The 21,065-nt window shown below is 41.2% G+C and overlaps 1 protein-coding gene across 2 annotated transcripts; it reads left to right on the top strand.

The window, feature by feature from the left end:
• The first annotated feature begins 6,262 nt into the window (after window positions 1-6,262).
• On the top strand, window positions 6,263-19,896 carry LOC129839146 (procathepsin L-like). Of its 2 annotated transcripts, XM_055906428.1 has the most exons (8): window positions 6,263-6,331; window positions 7,216-7,330; window positions 9,651-9,773; window positions 16,947-17,105; window positions 17,715-17,936; window positions 18,173-18,338; window positions 19,168-19,267; window positions 19,620-19,896. In XM_055906428.1, exons 2-8 carry the CDS (start codon window positions 7,217-7,219, stop codon window positions 19,714-19,716), a joined length of 981 nt encoding a protein of 326 aa, XP_055762403.1. In that variant the 5' UTR covers window positions 6,263-6,331; window position 7,216; the 3' UTR covers window positions 19,717-19,896. The 2 variants fall into 2 exon arrangements, with proteins under 2 accessions (XP_055762403.1, XP_055762411.1); XM_055906436.1 differs by lacking the exon at window positions 6,263-6,331 and having other exon boundaries at window positions 7,284-7,372; window positions 19,620-19,890.
• The last annotated feature ends 1,169 nt before the right edge of the window (window positions 19,897-21,065 follow it).

Here is a 21,065-nt window from a genome sequence, read left to right as displayed (position 1 = left end):
ATGACTGATTCATGTTGCAAATTCAAATAGATGGTTGTGTTATTTTTTTATCAGGACTTTCTAAAAACTCTACCCCTCTAACTTTTGTGTTCCCTGGTACTTTGAAGTGTAGTGTTCTTGCCCTGACATGCTTTCGTCCTTTGCTGTTAGCCCTGGAAGCTGATCTAAGGTCAGTTTAGCTTAATTCCCGAAGAATGTTAAGGCTAGGATTTGGGGAGGGTTAGCCGATTCTAGATCTGTGCTAAATGTGACCCGATTCAGGAAACTAGGCATATGTCGCAAGTCACAACTTCACAGGAGAGCCGTTTGAATGTAAAATATATATACACTGCTCAAAAAAATAAAGGGAACACTTAAACAACACAATGTAACTCCAAGTCAATCACACTTCTGTGAAATCAAACTGTCCACTTAGGAAGCAACACTGATTGACAATAAATTTCACATGCTGTTGTGCAGATGGAATAGACAAAAGGTGGAAATTATAGGCAATTAGCAAGACACCCCCAATAAAGGAGTGATTCTGCAGGTGGTGACCACAGACCACTTCTCAGTTCCTATGCTTCCTGGCTGATGTTTTGGTCACTTTTGAATGCTGGCGGTGCTCTCACTCTAGTGATAGCATGAGACGGAGTCTACAACCCACACAAGTGGCTCAGGTAGTGCAGCTCATCCAGGATGGCACATCAATGCGAGCTGTGGCAAGAAGGTTTGCTGTGTCTGTCAGCGTAGTGTCCAGAGCATGGAGGCGCTACCAGGAGACAGGCCAGTACATGAGGAGACGTGGAGGAGGCCGTAGGAGGGCAACAACCCAGCAGAAGGACCGCTACCTCCGCCTTTGTGCAAGGAGGAGCACTTCCAGAGCCCTGCAAAATGACCTTCAGCAGGCCATAAATGTGCATGTGTCAGCATATGGTCTCACAAGGGCTCTGAGGATCTCATCTCGGTACCTAATGGCAGTCAGGCTACGTCTGGCGAGCACATGCGGTCCCACAAAGAAATGCCACCCCACTCCATGCCTGACCCACCGCCAAACCGGTTATGCTGAAAGATGTTGCAGGCAGCAGAACGTTCTCCACGGCGTCTCCAGACTCTGTCACGTCTGTCACATGTGCTCATGTGCTCAGTGTGAACCTGCTTTCATCTGTGAAGAGCACAGGGCGCCAGTAGCGAATTTGCCAATCTTGATGTTCTCTGGCAAATGCCAAACGTCCTGCACGGTGTTGGGCTGTAAGCACAACCCCCACCTGTGGACGTCGGGCCCTCATACCACCCTCATGGAGTCTGTTTCTGACCGTTTGAGAAGACACATGCACATTTGTGGCCTGCTGGAGGTCATTTTGCAGGGCTCTGGCAGTGTTCCTCCTTGCACAAAGGCGGAGGTAGCGGTCCTGCTGCTGGGTTGTTGCCCTCCTACGGCCTCCTCCACATCTCCTGATGTACTGGCCTGTCTCCTGGTAGCGCCTCCATGCTCTGGACACTACGCTGACAGACACAGCAAACCTTCTTGCCACAGCTCGCATTGATGTGCCATCCTGGATGAGCTGCACTACCTGAGCCACTTGTGTGGGTTGTAGACTCCGTCTCATGCTTCCACTAGAGTGAAAGCACCACCAGCATTCAAAAGTGAACAAAACATCAGCCAGGAAGCGTAGGAACTGAGAAGTGGTCTGTGGTCACCACCTGCAGAATCACTCCTTTATTGGGGGTGTCTTGCTAATTGCCTATAATTTCCACCTTTTGTCTATTCCATTTGCACAACAGCATGTGAAATTTATTGTCAATCAGTGTTGCTTCCTAAGAGGACAGTTTGATTTCACAGAAGTGTGATTGACTTGGAGTTACATTGTGTTGTTTAAGTGTTCCCTTTATTTTTTTGAGCAGTGTATATATATCAAAATATTATTTATATATATTTTGATATATTTTTATCAAAATGCGTTTTTTGGCGGAAATGCCTTCTCGAACATGTGAACTTTCATGTGCCTTAATAAAAAACTAGTATGCCATCTGTAAATACGAATAAAATTGTTAAATGACGAGCCTTGTTGGTTAAGCCACAGATAACGTTACCATCTTCCCACTAGCCATAATCGCCTTGGTCCGTACAATTGCCCTTATTTTAGCGCCCCCAAAAACGTAATACTTCCTGATCAACTGTAATGGCAATACCATTGTAAAGCACACTTTCTCCCCTTTCCAACAGAATCAATTACATTACCTAAACGCTGCCCGTTTCTGCATAATTCAAGCAGGCAATGAGGCCCGTCGGGCCTTTTTAAAAATTGCGGGTGGGGAAGCGAAACTAATGCGTGATATTGAGAAGGAGAGATGTTGTGTGGGAAAATTGCTTTTTTTCACTTGATCTGTCCAACTTATCACCTTATCGCCTCTAAAATGTAAATAAAACACTATAAAGAGTTTATATAATGTGTCATTACATACCTATTTGAAGGTTTGTGTCGAATTTCAATCGGGTTTTTAGGGCGGTGCTAAAGTGATCTTAGAAGTAAACAGCGGCTTTGAGAATGATGATCGCATGCAAAGATGACGCAAAAAATGACTAGGTATCCCTCCCTTAACCCCGTCTCTGTCCATTTCTTGTTTTTAAACGATGAGAGAAGTGCTACACCTGGTGGAGAGAGATTGTAAGACAGAAATAGTTGCTTTATGAGTGCTGATCGTTACGACATGACACGTTACGATGTAACGGCGGGTCAGTTTTTCCAACTTTTCTCCAATACTATAGAGCCATTACCATGTCGATCAACGCTTGAATAGAAACGTAGTTCACTCCCCAGATTTTGAAGTCAACACAGTCGCTACAGTCCCATTAGTTTTCTTTGTAGCCTCGTTTGAATGTTGCGGTTGCGCACATTTGTACGGAATGAGGTGAGTTTACCTTAACGTTAGCTGGCTGGCTAACATTACGTGATGTGTGTACAACACCTGTTGAATATGGCCGGTGTCAGTAAACGTCTGCAAAAAAGCGTAATGAAATTGTTGCCAGCAGAGATGGTTAGGCTGTTTTCATGTTATCCAGAGGTAAACAAATCATCGGCCAGAGCGTCAAGTGTGTTCTCCGAGAGCGAAACGAGATAGGTGGGACTTAAGCTTAAGAGGATGTGAACAATGTTGAATGGGTGTTAACAAAGAAGAGCTCTTCACTAGATACCAAAACATTCAAACGTAATTTTCTCAAAAGTGCCCATTGTTCCTCAAATGCATTGTATGATATACCATTTTGTAGCTCTGAGTCTCTACTTTTATCCAATGTAAAAAACACCATTTCACATTTTGCTACATAAGACCGAATCCAGGTGGTGAGTCACAAATGGCAACTTCTAACTGGAGCCCCAGAGTTTAGGATACTACCTCAATGCTCCCTGCCCTGGCAGAACCCTTTCCGCAGAGGGTTCTACATGCAACCCAAAAGGGTTATACCTGGAACCAGAAAGGGTCCTGCCTTCTCCTATGGGGACAGCCGAATAACCCTTTTAGAACCTTTTTTTGTAAGAGTGTATAACTGCTTATAACTCTGTTATGACATGCTTATGACTGCGTTACCACCATCTCACCAAGAAGGTTCAGGTAATGTTTTCCCACAACAGCAGATGGATCTTAGTAGAATGAGGTCCTCTCACCTCTCATCTTCACAGTCTAAACACGAAGCCAATCCAAACACAAATAAAACCACTTAGTGTCAAGGGCCGTCCGCATCCATTTAGTAACCTGTGCAGACTGCGAGGAAATGGACGGAAACGAAGGGTCCCATGCACCGTGCGAGGGTTTTCAGATGACCTGTGCAGCTGCGGGAAAAGCGCAGGCAGGCAAAACTCACTGAAGCATGAAGAAGAAGGATGTCATCTTTTGGAGCCGAGAGGCAATTACCCGTCTGGCTCCAGAACACCAGAACTGTCCTTCTGACCTGGTTGTGTGCTCAGAGTCTCATGCTGTATATACACACACTTTTTCAGATGAGAGTCCAAAGCACTTCCTACGGGGAAGACCTGGTACATACAGAAAGCTTTTTGACAACCGGAAGGCCAAGGAGTTGATGGAGGAGGCCCTTTTGGATAAGATAAAAGAAACAGACTGGTTAAAGTTATCAAAGCCGACTGAATTGTCCAGGGCAATGTCATACTTTGTGTAATTGAGTGTTGTGTCGACATTCTTCCAACATTTGTATAAATTGTTTGATATTTCATTGTCCCTGATACGTGTTTCAGAAATGCCAGACAAAATGTTTATACTGTATTTGAAATCCTTGTATCTTGATTTTATTTATTCTGACAACTATTGTGTCTTATGGGAGTCTGCAGCTTATTTGAAAGGTAAAGCGACCGTAAATGTTTTTTAAAAATGATGTAGTGTTGACACATTGAAGACTCCTTGTCAAAATAATTTGGGATGTGTGAAAAATGTGTAACTTAAACCTGTTTATGACCTACAACGACTTTAAATAGTGTCAGTAACATAATAAACTGGAACACATGAGTTAGCAAATCCCCAAAGACTGTATCCTCACTGTGCTTGTAGCATTACTCACACACACACACACACACACACACACACACACACACACACACACACACACACACACACACACACACACACACACACACACACACACACACACACACATTTTACATTTTTTTTTTTAGAGGGGATGTATATTGGTCTAAGGATAGAAACTATAACATCAAACTCTAATCGGTTTACCGCTAAACATACCCACATTTTATGGAGATTGAAATTGATTTCTTAGCCTGGATGCAAGGGATGAGACAATGAAAGTAATCATTTTGTCTTGTGTCAAAAAATTTCAGGTTTTACACACTTATTTTGGTTTATTGCTGATTTACAGTTACGAGCTAGAAGACGTAAATAATAGAGGGATAGCGCCTTTTGGGCAAAGACAATGTGTGAGTTACTGGAACATTCATGGGTTTATAATGAGTTCTATTAGCTCTTTGACTGCAGTGGTTTCAGCAGGTGGGGGATTAGAGAGGGAATTGAAACATAACATTCATCTTACATGTACTTTTGTCACTCCCTGATGTGTTTCACCTGTCTTTGTGCCTGTTTCCACCCCCCACCAGGTGTCTCCCATCTCCCCTCCTTATCCCCTGTGTATTTATACCCGTGTTCTGTTTGTCTGTCGCCAGTTCGTTTTGTTCGTCAAGCCTACCAACGTTTTTCCCCTTGATCCTGTCTTTTCTAAAGTTCCTGTTTTCTAGGTTTCCCCAGTTTTGACCATTCTGCCTGTGCTAACCCTGCCTGCCTGCCGTCCTGTACCTTGTCCCACCACACGGGATTATTGATCTCTGCCTGCACCGACCCTGAAACTGCCTGCTGTTCTGTACCGTTTGGGCTCTGATCTGGATTACTGACCTCTGCCTGCCCTTGACCTGTCATTTTGCCTGCCCCTGTTCTAGTAATAAACTTTTGTTACTTCGACATTGTCTGCATCTGGGTCTTCCCTAAAACGTGAGAACTTTAGAATGAAAAGACAGAAAGCCCCATTCTGTTTTACTCTGTTCAGCTTGAAGGGCTGATCTAGGACTTCCATACCCATGTAACCTTTTTTCATTGTGATCTAAAAGGCGCTTAGCATTCCTACAAAACATGTATTTAAAATGTGGGGAGCAACATCAGACAAGGGTTTTGGGGGACCACCCCGATTGCTATTCAAATCTCTTTTGCCAAATTGCCATTCAAAGCTCATTTCATACATTTCTACAGTATCTAATTGGGCAATAAATTATGACACCACTAGACAAAAGTGTTGTGGAGAAACATTTAACGTTGAAATGTATGTGTGTGTGTCCCTAGACCCTTGCAGACCTGAATTTAAATAATATTTGAAGTAATTTCAGATACTTTATCATCACGTCTCAGGATATGAATCAGATGCAGACACAGGAGGATAGTTCGATTCTCAGAATATTTATTATTACAAAGGGGCAGGCTAAAGGCAGGTCGAAGGCAGGCAGAGGTTCGTAAACCAGGTCAGAGTCAGGCAGGTACAGGACGGCAGGCAGGCTCAGGGTCAGAACCGGGTAGACTAGAAAACTAAAACTTGTACTGTATCCAAATGTGCTGTATGCATATTTCTTAAGAATTAGTGATCATGAAACTCTCATGAAGAGGAACTTGTTCTTTCATAACAGATGTTTAAATACAGGAACTTGGTTAACTATGACCCTTATGTACCGCCTACCTATAAATATCAATAGGCTAGTTAGAGTAAAGAGGAAGCCTAAAAACTATAAACCGTTACATTGCTTTCATTTTCCCCTCACATCGAGGCAGGAGCATTCAAACCCAGGTAACGACTTTATGTAGTTTTACAGCTTTACATTACTCTGCTGTCTTCACAAGGTACTACTTAGAGTTTTTTTTACTCAGGCAAATAGCATACAATATAGCTCATCTTTATCAAGGGTGTCAATAATTCTGTGCATAATTAAAGCACATGCCTGTATCAATATAACACATATTCTATGGAAAATATTACGAGCTAGACCATAGAAACCTTTATAGAGATGATGATTTAAACTAAATTCAGGCTTGGTTCCCTAAATTGAGGGCAGGCTACTCCAAGTCAAACAATCAAATTTGATTTGTCACATTCGCCGTGAAATGCTTACTTACAAGCCCTTAACCAACAACGCAGTTTTAAGAAAATATTTTAAAAAAGTAGAGATCAGAATAACAAATAATTGAGCAGCAGTAAATAACTATATACAGGGGGTACCGGTACAGAGTCAATGTGCGGGGCACCGGTGTTGAGGTAATATGTAGGCAGAGTTATTCACCACATTTGGTGTGATGATTCTTACATTTATTCCTTAGCCTATTATCAATTTTTTTGTATAATATATAATATACCTAACTCCAAAGGTAACATTTTCTTTGAAATTGTATGCCAAATCTGCTCTGTAGAAATCTTACCTTTGAATGACGGTGTCAGTAAATAGAAACGTAGATAAAATCAATATGCTCAGGAACAAAATGGCTTCGTGATTTGTGCAAATGTTCTCTGTTTCATGAGAGTTAGTGATCATGAAATTCCGCTGCATTGCTTTCATATGCCCCATAACATTTTTTACTCAGGCAACTATTCACGTTTACAAATGATAGAGAAATGTAAGTGTAAATGCTAACTCCGTGTGTGTGTGTGTGTGTGTGTGTGTGTGTGTGTGTGTGTAGGATGCAGATGAAACTCCTACTAATGGCACTGTGTGCAGTGGTGTCCTCTTTCAAACAACCACTGGGCGGCATCTGGGAGGAGTGGAAAACCCAACACGGCAAACAGTATTCCAAGGTTACTTAGAGCCTACGGCAAACACAGTACGCCAGTCATACAGTATGAGTTAATCCTAAATTTCACTTAAATATGCACTACGCAGAGATTACGCTGCAATTTCTTGGTTGCTAAAATTGTAATATTTTGCCTAAATTCAGTTTCAAATCCAAACAAATCCAAATCCAAATACATGGTAACCAGATGGTAATGTGAGTGTAGTGAAATGCTTGTGCTTCTAGTTCTGACTGTGCAGTAATATTTAACAAGTAATCTAACAATTCACTCAAATCTAAAGGGATGGAATAAGAATATGTACATTTAAATATATGGATGAGCGATGACGGAGAGACATAGGCAAGATGCAATAGATGGTATAAAATACAGTATATACATAAGATGAGAAATGTAAGATATGTAAACATTATTTAAAGTGACTAGGGATCCATTTATTAAAGTGGCCAATGATTCCGAACCTGTATGTGGGCAGCAGCCTCTCTGTGTTAGTGATGGCTGTTTAACAGTCTGATGGCCTTGAGATAGAAGCTGTTTTTCAGTCTCTCGGTCCCAGCTTTGATGCACCTGTACTGACATCGCCTTCTGGATGGTAGCGGGGTGAACCGGCAGTGGCTCGGGTGGTTGTTGTCCTTGATGATCTTTTTGGCCTTCCTTTGACATCGGGTGCTGTAGGTGTCCTGGAGGGGAGCTAGTTTGTTTGACAAAACAAGCAAGTATAGTGTAGATAATCATTGTACCATCTAAACCTCTGTGAAATATAACCAAAAATATTGTATTTTCAGCTGTTTGAAGCTGGTTTACATAACCAAAAGTAAAATATGCAAAAACGATATGTAAGAAAGCGAAGCATAGAAATAGCACACATAGAACAGATTTACAGCTTCTTAGACTTTCAATGAGAATGACAGATCTATAACTCCATGTGAATTTGGTCGGATCACCCAAAAAGTTCCATATTGCAGCTTTAAGTCAAATTTTGTGCCCAGCTAGCACATAATGTTCTGAGAACCATATGTTTCTTAGAGCTTGGTGAGAGCATGGCTGTCTATGGTTATTTTGCATAAAACCTTCCCACAACGTTCTGGGAATGGAGCAGGATATTTACATTATCTAACTGGTTTGACATTGGGAATGTTCTCAAATTGTTCCGAGACTGTTAATAAGAAACAACGTTCTTCTGTGGGAATTTCAGTACTTCAGCAGAATTCTTCCTACAGGTTTCCGTATGGTTCTATTTAAAGTAATGTTCTCAAATTGGTCAGAGAATGTTAAGAAAAAAAATATCTTCTATGGGAATTTTAGTACTTCACCATAACATTTTCTGCAGATGTCCTCATGGTTCTATTTAAACTGTTCTCAGACCATTAATGTCCTCAGAACATTAAGAAAACTGTCCATAAAATCAACAAGAAAACTGTAGTAACATTCAAAGAACGTTCTAAGAATGTTATTTAAAAAATATACATTCTGTTTTCAGTGTCAACAAAACTCTCTATCTTGTTAAGTGTGTTCAGGTGTGTTGGCCGAGCCCACTAATTGCCCACACTTGAACTTAAATGAGTTGTTGGTTCCTTTGAAATGGGGTCTGTTTGAACAGCTTTGTATGAATAAAAAAAAACATGGCATGCTTCCTCCATCCTGGTGGCGCAGTGGACTAATTCCATGGATAGGGACCAGAGATCATAGGTTTGAATCGCACTGATGCCGAGCCAGAATAAAAATGTTTTGGTGTTTGCATGATTAATGCCTAAGCAAATAAATGTCCACGTTGCCTATCTGGGCTTGGAGTTCAAAACAGTTAATCCAAACCAAGCTAGCAGTACTATTAAAAGTCGTATTGAAACATTCCGTGAAAGTTTAAAGGAAATTATTCTAAAACCTTCAAATAACTTTTACATTTCTTTCACATTTAGAGAATGTTCTCAAAACGGTATTTAATTACCTTCAAATAACTTTGAATTTCCGTTCTCATAACATTAATAAAACCACCCAGGAAAACTTTCAGGGAATCATAGTGAAACACCAGAACCTCTCTGCAACCCAAAAATGTACATTCCCAGAACAGGCACTATGTTCACTTCTGTTCTCAGAATCTTAAAAAAACATTACGTTTTACCAGTCTGTATGCCTTCATTCCCAGAACCAATGGGAAACCAAAAATGTACGTTCCTGCAACTGCCAAGGAACCAAGTGTGCTAGCTGGGTGAAAATGTGACTTAAGTGGAAGTTTAGCATGTGCATATCACCCTTGTGTTATGATTTGCCCCATAGAGATTAATCATGATGTCAATAACTTGTGGGGCCTTTGGCTTGTCTTTCTCAGGTGGATGAGGGCTTCAGAAGGATGATCTGGGAGACAAACCAAGGCCTCATCCGTCAACACAACCTGGAGGCAGAAATAGGAAAGCACACTTTCACCCTGGGAATGAACCAGTTTGGAGACATGGTAAGACAACCCACAATTGTGTTTGGATCAGCAATTGGATGAGCATGAAACATGATTTTAAGAAATACAGTTGGGCAAAAAAGTATTTAGTCAGCCACCAATTGTGCAAGTTCTCCCACTTAAAAAGATGAGAGAAGCCTGCAATTTTCATCATAGGTACACTTCAACTATGACAGACAAAATGAGAAGAAAAAAAATCCAGAAAATCACATTGTAGGATTTTTAATGAATTTATTTGCAAATTATGGTGGAAAATGAGTATTTGGTCAATAACAAAAGTTTATCTCAATACTTTGTTATATACCCTTTGTTGGCAATGACAGAGGTCAAACGTTTTCTGTAAGTCTTCACAAGGTTTTCACACACTGTTGCTGGTATTTTGGCCCATTCCTCCAAACACACAAGGCTTACAGGTAACTTTTGAGATATTTTGTAGTCACGTTGTGCAAGTTGGAACCGGTGTTTTTCTGGATCAAACGCGCCAAATAAATGCACATTTTGGATATATATCGATGGAATTAATCGAACAAAAGGACCATTTGTGATGTTTATGGGACATATTGGAGTGCCAGCAGAAGAAGCTTGTCAAAGGTAAGGCATGAATTATATCTTTATTTCTGCGTTTTGTGTCGTGCCTGGAAGGTTGAAATATGATGGTCTGTGATTGTTAGCTGGGGTGCTATCCTCAAATAATAGCATTGTTTGCTTTCGCCGTAAAGCATTTTTGAAATCTGACACATTGGCTGGATTCACAACAAGTGTAGCTTTAATTTGGTATATTGAATGTGTGATTTCATGAGTTAAATTTTTATAGTAATTTATTTGAATTTGGCGCTCTGCATTTTCACTGGATGTTGGCCAGGTGGGACGCTACCGTACCACATATCCCAGAGAGGTTAAACAAATGTGGTTTCTACTGACAATTGAGATGTACAAACTATGGCATAAGGGGACGATGAGCAGATAAGAGGCAATACGTAATTTTGATTAAGACATTACTGAGAGAGCTAGGACGGACGTATTCTCCCTGTACACCAAGTCAGAACCGTAGACAATGAAAGGTCTAACAATATTTGATGCTGACATTTCTCTAAAACAGGCTATAAGCTACATGTGTACCACCAAGTCAGAAAAGAAGGCTAAATTATGAGTGGAAAGGGGACCAAATTATTAGGGTGACGCACATGGGCTACTAACAGCTTACAACACAACATACACATAGTATTACTTTCTTAGCTACAGTATACATATCTCCCTGGCATATTACATCATTTTTACAGCAACATACAATACATTTTTGGACTCACCTGGTTGTGCCGTGCTCACATGAACAGGAAGGTGGTGCGGCGGTCCTTCGTGGGCAAATTTTGTCATCAAAGTCTCTCATTCTCTGGATTTATGGTGCTTTCAAGACAACTGGGAACTTGGAAAAAAAACTAGTTTGAATCATGACGTTAGTGATCTTCAGGTCAGAGCTCAAACTCCCAACTTGGAATACTGAGTTGGATGACTGTTCAAAATACATTTTCCCAGTCTGAGCTCGTTTTTTCAGAGTTCCCACTCACTGAAGTCTGAGATTTCCCAGTTCCGAGTTTCCAGTTGTTTTGAAAGCAGCAGAAGTCATGTTGGATTGACAACATGGCCAATGTTGAATGTTTATCCTTTTAAACTTGGAAAAGAGACCCTTTAACCAAGACTTGGAAATCCACTCCACTGAATAGCAGGCTTGCAGTTAGCCACTGATTCCTTCCAAACCACTCATTCTTGAATTTGCGATTTCCAAGTTTTTGTGAAATGTTTATGGCCAATGGCCGATGAGCACCGATACGTTTTATCTATAATTTCTCTTCATATGACAAGTATTGAAAAGGATTTGCCAGTAGATTGTCGGCTTGATTCATGATCAAATCAAATTTATTTATGAAGCCCTTCTTACATCAGCTGATATCTCAAAGTGCTGTACAGAAACCCAGCCTAGATATATGATATCTCAAAGTGCTGTACAGAAACCCAGGCTAAAATCCCAAACAGCAAGCAATGCAGGTGTAGAAGCACGTTGGAAAAACTCCCTAGAAAAGCCAGAACCTAGGAAGAAACCTAGAGAGGAACCAGGCTATGAGGGATGGCCAGTCCTCTTCTGGTTGTGCCGGGTGGAGATTATAACAGAATATGGCCAAGATGTTCAAATGTTCATAGATGACCAGCATGGTCAAATAATAATAATCACAGTGGTTATCGAGGGTGCAACAGGTCAGCACCTCAAGAGTAAATGTCAGTTGGCTTTTCATAGCCGATCATTCAGAGTATCTCTACCGCTCCTGCTGTCTCTAGAGAGTTGAAAACAGCCGGTCTGGGACAGGTAGCACGTCCGGTGAACAGGTCAGCGTTCCAGAACAGTTGAAACTGGAGGAGCAGCACGGCCAGGTGGACTGGGGACAGCAAGGAGTCATCAGGTCAGGTAGTCCTGAGGCAAGGTCCTAGGGCTCAGGTCCTCTGAAAGAGAGAAAGAAAGAATTAGAGAGAGCATACTTAAATTCACACAGGACACCGGACAAGACAGGAGAAATACCCCAGATATAACAGATTGACCCTAGCCCCCCGACACAAACTACTGCAGCATAAATACTGGAGGCTGAGACAGGAGGGGTTGGGAGACACTCTGGCCCCGTCCGACGATACCCCATCGATTTTGAAAGTAGTATGTTGAAATGATCAGTTCAATCAAAGGTACTGTAGATATAACGTGGTTTCACATCATTTTATCTGTGGCCAATGACCTTGAGCCTTCTTGGATGGGCACTTCTAATGTAACTCTATGGCAGCACCCAAGAGGCTTACATTTTTGAGCTCTCCCCTATGCTTGCAATTTTCGCAGCCTGCCCCACCACCACAGAAACCCCAGAGCTAGGCTGAAGCACCTGAATTTTGGAGCTGCCTTACTCAAGAAAGCAAAAAAGAGACGATCTTTGTAATGCGGCTTTATTATTATTTTCATTGTTTGCAAACTGATATGTGACACACATTAATGCCAAAATAACATGCAAAACAGGCACAAAAATAAATAGATAATAATATATATCCAGTGCATTCGAAAAGTATTCAGGCCAGAAAAGTATTTTTTCCACATTTTGTTTGTCACGTTCTGACCTTAGTTCCTTTTTTATGTCTTTGTGTTAGGTTGGTCAGGGCGTGAGTTGGGGTGCGTAGTCTGTTCTTTTTTCTATGTTGTTATATTTCTGTGTTTGGCCTGGTATGGTTCTCAATCAGAGGCAGCTGTCGATCGTTGTCTCTGATTGAGAATCATACATAGGTAGCTTGTTTTCCCCATTTTGGTTGTGGGTGTTTATTTTCTGTGTAGTGTCTGTTCATCTTGCAGAACTGTTTTGTTTTCTCATCGTTGTTATTTTGTGTAGTGTTCAGTTTTAAATTAAAATATGACGAACACTTACCACGCTGCATTTTGGTCTTCTTCTCCTTCACCAGACTAGAATCGTTACATTGTTACGTTACAGCCTTGTTCTAAAACTGATTACATAATTTCCCCCCCTCATCAATCTACCCACAATACCCTATAATTACAAAGCAAAAACTGTTTTGTAGAAATGTTTACTAATTTATAAAAAATAATAAACTTAAATATTTCATTTGTCTAAGTATTCAGACCCTTTACTCAGTACTTTGTAGAACAGCCTCAAGTAGCAAGATGGCACCAGAAGGGAGGGCTGCCGTCTTATCGGCTCTTAACCAACCATGCTATTTTTTTTATTTTTTTTTTGCATTATTTGTAACTTGTTTTGTACATAATGCTGCTGCTACCGTTTCTTATGACTGAAAAGAGCTTCTGGACACCAGAACTGAGATTAATCACCTCAAATTGGACGAGTTCTTCTTCAATGAGTCGGACGTGAGGGATAGACTACAAACACCTGACCAGGTCCAGATCCCCGTGATTCGCTGGAAAAGGAAACGTAGGTTTCACGGAAAGAGATCAGGATGCCGTGTGAGGCAATGAGTGGCTAATCTGCCCTTGCCTTCCGTTCTGCTAGCTAATGTTCAATCGCTGGAAAATAAATGGGACGAACTGAAAGCATGTACACTACCGTTCAAAAGTTTGGGGTCACTTAGAAATGTCCTTGTTTTTTGAAAGAAAGCATATTTTTTGTCCATTAAAATAACATCAAATTGATCAGAAATACAGTGTAGACATTGTTATTGTTATAAATGACTATTGTAGCTGAAGCAATTACAACTGGCCTTCTTTAGACTCGTTGAGTATCTGGAGCATCAGCATTTGTGGGTTCGATTACAGGCTAAAAATGTCCAGAAACAAATAACTTTCTTCTGAAACTCATCAGTCTATTCTTGTTCTAAGCAATGAAGGCTATTCCATGTGAGAAAGAAACTGAAGATCCCGTACAACGCTATGTACTACCTTCACAGAACGGCGCAAACTGGCTCTAACCAGAATAGAAAGAGGAGTGGAAGGCCCCGGGGCACAACTGAGCAAGAGGACAAGTACATTCGAGTGTCTAGTTTGAGAAACGGACGCCTCATAAGTCCTTACCTGGCAGCTTCATTAAATAGTACCCTCAAGCACCAGTCTCAACGTCAACAGTGAAGAGGTGACTCCGGGATGCTGGCCTTTTAGGCAACATTGCAAATAAAAATACATATCTCAGACTGGCCAATAAAAAGACTAAGATAGGCAAAAGAACACAGACACTGGACAGAAATAGACCACCTTTACTCCACACACAGAGACGCGTACAAAGCTCTCCCTTGCCCTCCATTTGGCAAATCTGACCATAACTCTATCCTCCTGATTCCTGCTTACAAGCAAAAATTAAAGCAGGAAGTAACAGTGACTCTGTCTATAAAAAAGTTGTCAGATGAAGCAGATGCTAAACTACAGAACTGTTGTGCTAGCGCAGACTGGGATATGTTCCGGGATTCTTCCAATAGCATTGAGGAGTACACCACATCAGTTACTGGCTTCATCAATAAGTGCATCGAGGACGTTATCCCCACAGTGACTGTATGTACATACCCCAACCAGAAGCCATGGATTACAGGCAACATTCAAAATGAGCTGAAGGGTAGAGCTTCCGCTTTCAAGGAGCGGGACTCTAACCCGGAAGCTTATAAGAAATCCCGCTATGCCCTCCAACGAACCATCAAACAGGCAATGCATCAATACAGGACTGAGATCGAATCATACTACACCGGCTCCGATGCTTGTCGGATGTAGCAGGGCTTGCAAAATATTACAGACTACAAAGAGAAGCACAGCCGAGAGCTGCCTAGTGAAACGAGCCTACCAGACGAGCTAAATAACTTCTGTGCTTGCTTCGAGGCAAGTAACACTGAAACATGCATGAGAGCATCAGCTCTTCCGGACAACTGTGTGATCACACTCTCCACAGCCGATGTGAGTAAGACCATTAAACAGGTCAACATTCACAAGGCCGCAGGGCCAGACGGATTACCAGGACATGTACTCCGAGCATGCGCTAACCAACTGGCAAGTGTCTTCACTGACATTTTCAACCTCTCCCTGTCCGAGTCTGTAATACCAACATGTTTCAAGCAGACCACCATAGTCTCTGTGCTGAAGAACACTAAGGTAACCTGCCTAAATGACTACCGACCCGTAGCACTCACGTCTGTAGCCATGAAATGCTTTGAAAGGCTGGTCATGGCTCACATCAACACCATTATCCCAGAAACCCTAGACTCACTCCAATTTGCATACCGCACCAACAGATCCACAGATGATGCAATCTCTATTGCACTCCACACTGCCCTTTCCCACCTGTACAAAAGGAACACCTATGTGAGAATGCTATTCATTGACTACAGCTCAGCATTCAACACCATAGTGCCCTCAAAGCTCATCACTAAGCTAAAACCCTGGGACTAAACACCTCCCTCTGCAACTGAATCCTGGACTTTCGGACGGGCCGCCCCCAGGTGGTAAGGGTAGGTAACAACACATCCGCCACGCTGATCCTCAACACGGGAGCCCCTCAGGGGTGCGTGGTCAGTCCCATCCTGTACTCCCTGTTCACTCATGATTGCACGGCTAGGCACGACTCCAAAACCATCATTAAGTTTGCTGATGACACAACAGTGGTAGACCTGATCACCGACAACGATGAGACAGCCTATAGGGAGGAGGTCAGAGAACTGACCGTGTGGTGCAAGGATAACAACCTCTCACTCAACGTGATCAAGACAAAGGAGATGATTGTGGACTACAGGAAAAGGAGAACCGAGTACACCCCCATTTTCATTGATGGGGCTGTAGTGGAGCAGGTTGAGAGCTTCAAGTTCCTTAGTGTCCACATCACCAACAAACTAACATGGTCTAAGCACACTAATCCCTAATTCTTAACACTTCCAGGCTTATCTCTATGCCTTTAGTTGCCATACCAGAAAGTGAGAGCCTGTAAGTAAGCATTTCACTGTAAGGTCTACACCTGTTGTATTCGGCGCACGTGACAAATAAACGTTGATTTGATTTGATGCAACCCTTCAGGATGCTCTTGATTGTGCAGCTGTTAAACCTTTTGAGGATCCGAGGACCCATGCCAAATCTTTTCAATCCGCTGAAGGGATCAGTGTGGGATCAGTGTGCTAGAGCTTGAGAGGATATGCAGAGAAGAATGGGAGAAACTCCCCAAATACAGGTGTGCCAAGCTTGTAGCGTCGTACCCAAGAAGACTTGATGCTGTAATCGCTGCCAAAGGTGCTTCAAGAAAGTACTGAGTAAAGGGTCTGAATACTTATGTAAATGTGATTTACGTTTTTTTTCATGTTTAATACATTTGCAAAAATGTTTTAAAAAACTGTTTTTGCTTCGTCATTGTGGGATATTGTGTGTAGATTGACGAGGTCAAAACAACTATTTAATCCGTTTTAGAATAAGGCTGCAATGTAACAAAAGATGAGAAAAGTCAAGGGGTCTGAATACATTCTAAAGGGATTGTAGGTTATGAATGACACCCCCTGCCTCCATTTGTCCAGACCACAGAGATACAGTACAATGCAGACGTATCTACACATTCATTGTTTTTTACAATATTTAATCAGTTTCTAGAATTAATGTTTTCCTGACTAAGATGGTGATCCATTAGGATGCCGATCCATTCTAGTGTTCATTCTGTGTTCCAGACGAATAAAGAGTACAATGCCTTGTTGACTGTTAATGCTGCTGAGGAGGAGAAACTCCTGGATGGGATCCCCCTCTCTAAGTGGAACTGCAGTCTCTCAGCAGCTCCTGAGACGTGGGACTGGCGTCCATATGGATATGTGACTCCAGTGAAGAACCAGGTTGAAGAGCAGCCTCTTTCATTTGTTCTCTCTCACTTTTGGGCGAATCCTAAATTCCACTGAAGTCGAAATTTCCTTTCGTCTCCCATTGACATCATGCATGACTAAGTAAACATTTGACTTAACTGGAAGTTAGTATTCTCCCCTTCATTTTTCTGGTATTGTACAGATTGACACTGATGTGGAAAGGATTAGAGGAGTGGGTAGTCTAGGTGCCACTTATTAGACATGACATGAAAAGTTACTTTCTCTGCATTTGGAAAGGTGACGAAACTGTATCTATGTTTCTTAGATACTGTTGAGGTAGTGGCCTGATATGATATGTAGGGACAGGAGTTTTTCCTGAGCACTTTACCAGGAAAAACATGCCGCCATACCTCTAGTGGATATCTTCAAAGCACAATAGGGGAAGTAAAATGGGTATTTTATCAAGCGGCATTGTGGATCTTGCTATGCATTTACGTCTAGTCAATAACTTCAACGCAAAACAGTAGATATGACAACTATTTCATTTGATCTAGGGGTCTTGTGGATCTTGCTATGCATTTACGTCTTGTCAATAACTTCAAAGCAAAACAGTAGATATGACAACTATTTCATTTGATCTAGGGGTCTTGTGGATCTTGCTATGCATTTGCTGCAGTCGGAGCCCTGGAGGGCCAGTTGTTCAAGCAGACAGGCAAACTGTTGCCTCTGAGTGAGCAGAACCTGGTGGACTGCAGCGGAGACTATCACAATAATGGCTGTGGAGGTGGCTTGGCCATGAGGTGTTTTAGTTACGTCTCAGATCATGGGATTATGTCGGAGAGGAAATATCCTTACACTGCAGAGGTACAATACAATATCTTACCATTAGGGTTGCAAAATTCTGGTAACTTTCTCCCAAATTCTCAGGTTTTCCAGAAATCCCAGTTGGAAGATTCTTGGAATCAGGAGGGAATAACCATGAAACCAGGAATCCTCCAACTGGGATTTCTGTAAAAAGTGGGAATTTTGGAAAGAACATAGAATAGATGAGTGAAAAGCTCACTGTAAAGCTTGAGATGATCATAATAAACTGTTTTCAGGTGGGCCCTTGTGAATACCAGAACGCAACAAAGGAAGCCTGGTGCAAAGGCTTCAACAGAGTTCCTTCGCTGGATGAAAAAGTGTTTCGAGACACTTTGTATGAGGTTGGCCCTATCGCTGTGTCTGTGAACGCCACACATCCCTCCTTCAAGTTCTACAAAGATGGTGAGCTCGGTGTCACACCTATGATTTAAAAAAAAAGTAACCTTTATTTAACTAGGCAAGTCAGTAAAGAACAAATCCTTGTTTACAATGACAGCCAGCAGGGAACAGTGGGTTAACTGCCTTGTTCAGGGGCAGAACAACAGATTTTTACCTTGTCAGCTCAGGGATTTGATCCAGCAACCTTTCGGTTACTGGCCAAATGTTCCAACCACTAGGCTACCCCCAAGTATACAAGTATATCCCGCCCAAGTATATCCCGTCAAGGGTACACTTTCCAAAAATAGGTCATAGATGATCTCGTTTGAGATTGTATTATTTTGACATTATTGCGTGGACTCTTCTGCAAACGTATTACTACAATTTTAGGTGTGAACCATTAAGCAACAAATAAGTAAGAAGAAAAAATAGCCCTAGTCTTACCAATACCAATGAATGGTCATACAGTGACAGAACTAATATTTTACACATAGAGACAAAAATTAAAATTAAAAATTAGTTTGCAAACACTTTTCTTGAAGAATCCAGGCATAACTTGTTATAACCATGTATGAGTCTTTATAATATTTATATATAATATATTTATATATATATTTATATACATATTATTTTATATATATACTTTTTCAACTGGTTATTTAGCCCGTATCACTATGAATTATTATAATGTAAAGGGGTCTTCATCATCATCATCATGACAACTCGCAATGCATTATGACGGTATAACGCATTATACCTGGATGCTTTAAGTAAAGTGTTACCATTACCTCTATTCAATTGTAAATAAATACATATGAATTGCACATGAACTCTTGTAGTGTTTCTTCTTTAGGAGTCCTCTACCAGCCTGACTGTTCAACAAGAACTAACCATGCTGTACTGGCTGTCGGGTATGGTAGTTCTTACCTGGACTACTGGATTGTGAAAAACAGGTCAGTGTTTACTTCGAAAGTTTAAAGCCATCCAACAACTCAATATTAATGACATAAGGCAACATTTTTTATGCAGAAAATACAGTCAAACTCATCATAATCTGCCCGTGTGTTGTAATTGGACACTTTTCTTCAACAATTTGTGTTGTAAAAAGGCCACCGTTTACACATTACTCATCCAGTTAAATAATCCTATTATATATTTGATTTTTTGAAGAAAAGTTCTAAATTCAATCATACTACCAGGTTGTAATGGATTTTAGTTCTATTCACACGTCATGTACATATCTAATGTAAACGTACACACCCTCTCGGTACTAAGGATTCTTTAATTTCTCCATTGGTTTTGCAGCTGGGGTACTGGTTGGGGAAGAGACGGGTACATTCTCATGGCCAGAGGATACAACCAGTGTGGTATTGCCAGACGACCAGTCTACCCTATTATGTGATTTGTGCATGTTGACACACTTGGAATCCTAGATAGAAATACAGTGCATTCAGAAAAAATTCAGACCCCTTGACTTCTTCAACATCTTGTCACGTTACAGACTTATTCTAAAATGTATTAAATATTTTTGTTTTCTCACCAATCTACACATAATACCCGGAAATTACAAAGTGTTAACAGGTTTTTAGAAATGTTTGAAAATGTATAATCAATAAAAAACAGAAGTTTTCAGACCCTTTTCTATAAGACTCAAAAATGATCTCAGGTGCATCCTGTTTCCATTAATCATTCGTGAGATGTTTCTACACCTGGATTGGAGTCCACCTGTGGTCAATTCAATTGATTGGACAGGCACATACCTGTCTAAGATCCCACAGTTGACAGTGCACGTCAGAGCAATAACCAAGCCATGAGGTTGAAGGAATTGTCCGTAGAGCTCCGAGACAGGATTTTATTGAGGCCCAGATCTGGGGAAGGGTATCAAAACATTTCTGTAGCTATGAAGGTCACCAAGAACACAGTGGCCTCCATCATTCTTAAATGGAAGAAGTTTGCAAATGTTTACCTTCCAACAGGTCAACAACGCTAAGCACACATCCAAGACAAAGCAGGAGTGGCTTCGGAACAAGTCTCTGAACGTCCTTGAGTGGCCCAACCAGAGCCCGGACTTGAACCCGATATAACACCTCTGGAGAGACCTGAAAATAGCTGTGCAGCGACGCTCCCAATCCAACCTGACAGAGCTTGAGAGGATCTGCAGAGAAGAATGGGAGAAACCAAATACAGGTGTGCCAAGATTGTAGCGTCATACCCGAGAAGACTCAAAGCTTATAGTTTGATTAAGAGCACATTTATAATAAAATACATTCACAGCCAGGGTACCATAACTTGTGTTGTAAAATTCTTAGTTGCAATATCCATTTGTGGATGTATAAATTAATGATATATACCCATTGATTCTTGAAGAATATAACTTATAAATGCCTCATGTCGTACCCCATCAGAACCCAAAATATATATTTTTTACTCCAATGTTTATAAACAATGAAAGTGTAACAAACACTGTATAGCCTCAAAACATGCTTATCACTATAATGTTGATGTCATTGTTGGTCAGTCCTTGCATCTATAGCGCTGTCTATGAATTTGATGGTTACATTTCTCCAGGCCCATCACTCAGCGTTTAAGGTACAGTTGGTGTCGGAAGTTTATTCAAACTCATTTTTCAAACACTCCACAAATTTCTTGTTAACAAACTATAGTTTTGGCAAGCCAGTTAGAACATCTACTTTGTGCATGACACAAGTCATTTTTCCAACAATTGTTTACAGACATTCTATTTCACAACTG

The sequence above is a fragment of the Salvelinus fontinalis genome, chromosome 3 (genome assembly GCF_029448725.1).
Source record: "Salvelinus fontinalis isolate EN_2023a chromosome 3, ASM2944872v1, whole genome shotgun sequence".
NCBI lineage: Eukaryota > Metazoa > Chordata > Actinopteri > Salmoniformes > Salmonidae > Salvelinus > Salvelinus fontinalis.
This window is presented reverse-complemented; position numbering and strand designations above follow the sequence as displayed.

What these genes read in the sequence shown, in the direction of transcription:
- LOC129839146 (XM_055906428.1), top strand. Translation starts at nt 7,217, where the DNA reads ATGCAGATGAAACTCCTACTAATGGCACTGTGTGCAGTGGTGTCCTCT. An exon ending in TGACTCCAGTGAAGAACCAG is followed by an intron (nt 17,106 to 17,714) that starts GTTGAAGAGCAG and finishes CATTTGATCTAG; the next exon opens with GGGTCTTGTGGATCTTGCTA. An exon ending in TACTGGATTGTGAAAAACAG is followed by an intron (nt 19,268 to 19,619) that starts GTCAGTGTTTAC and finishes TTGGTTTTGCAG; the next exon opens with CTGGGGTACTGGTTGGGGAA.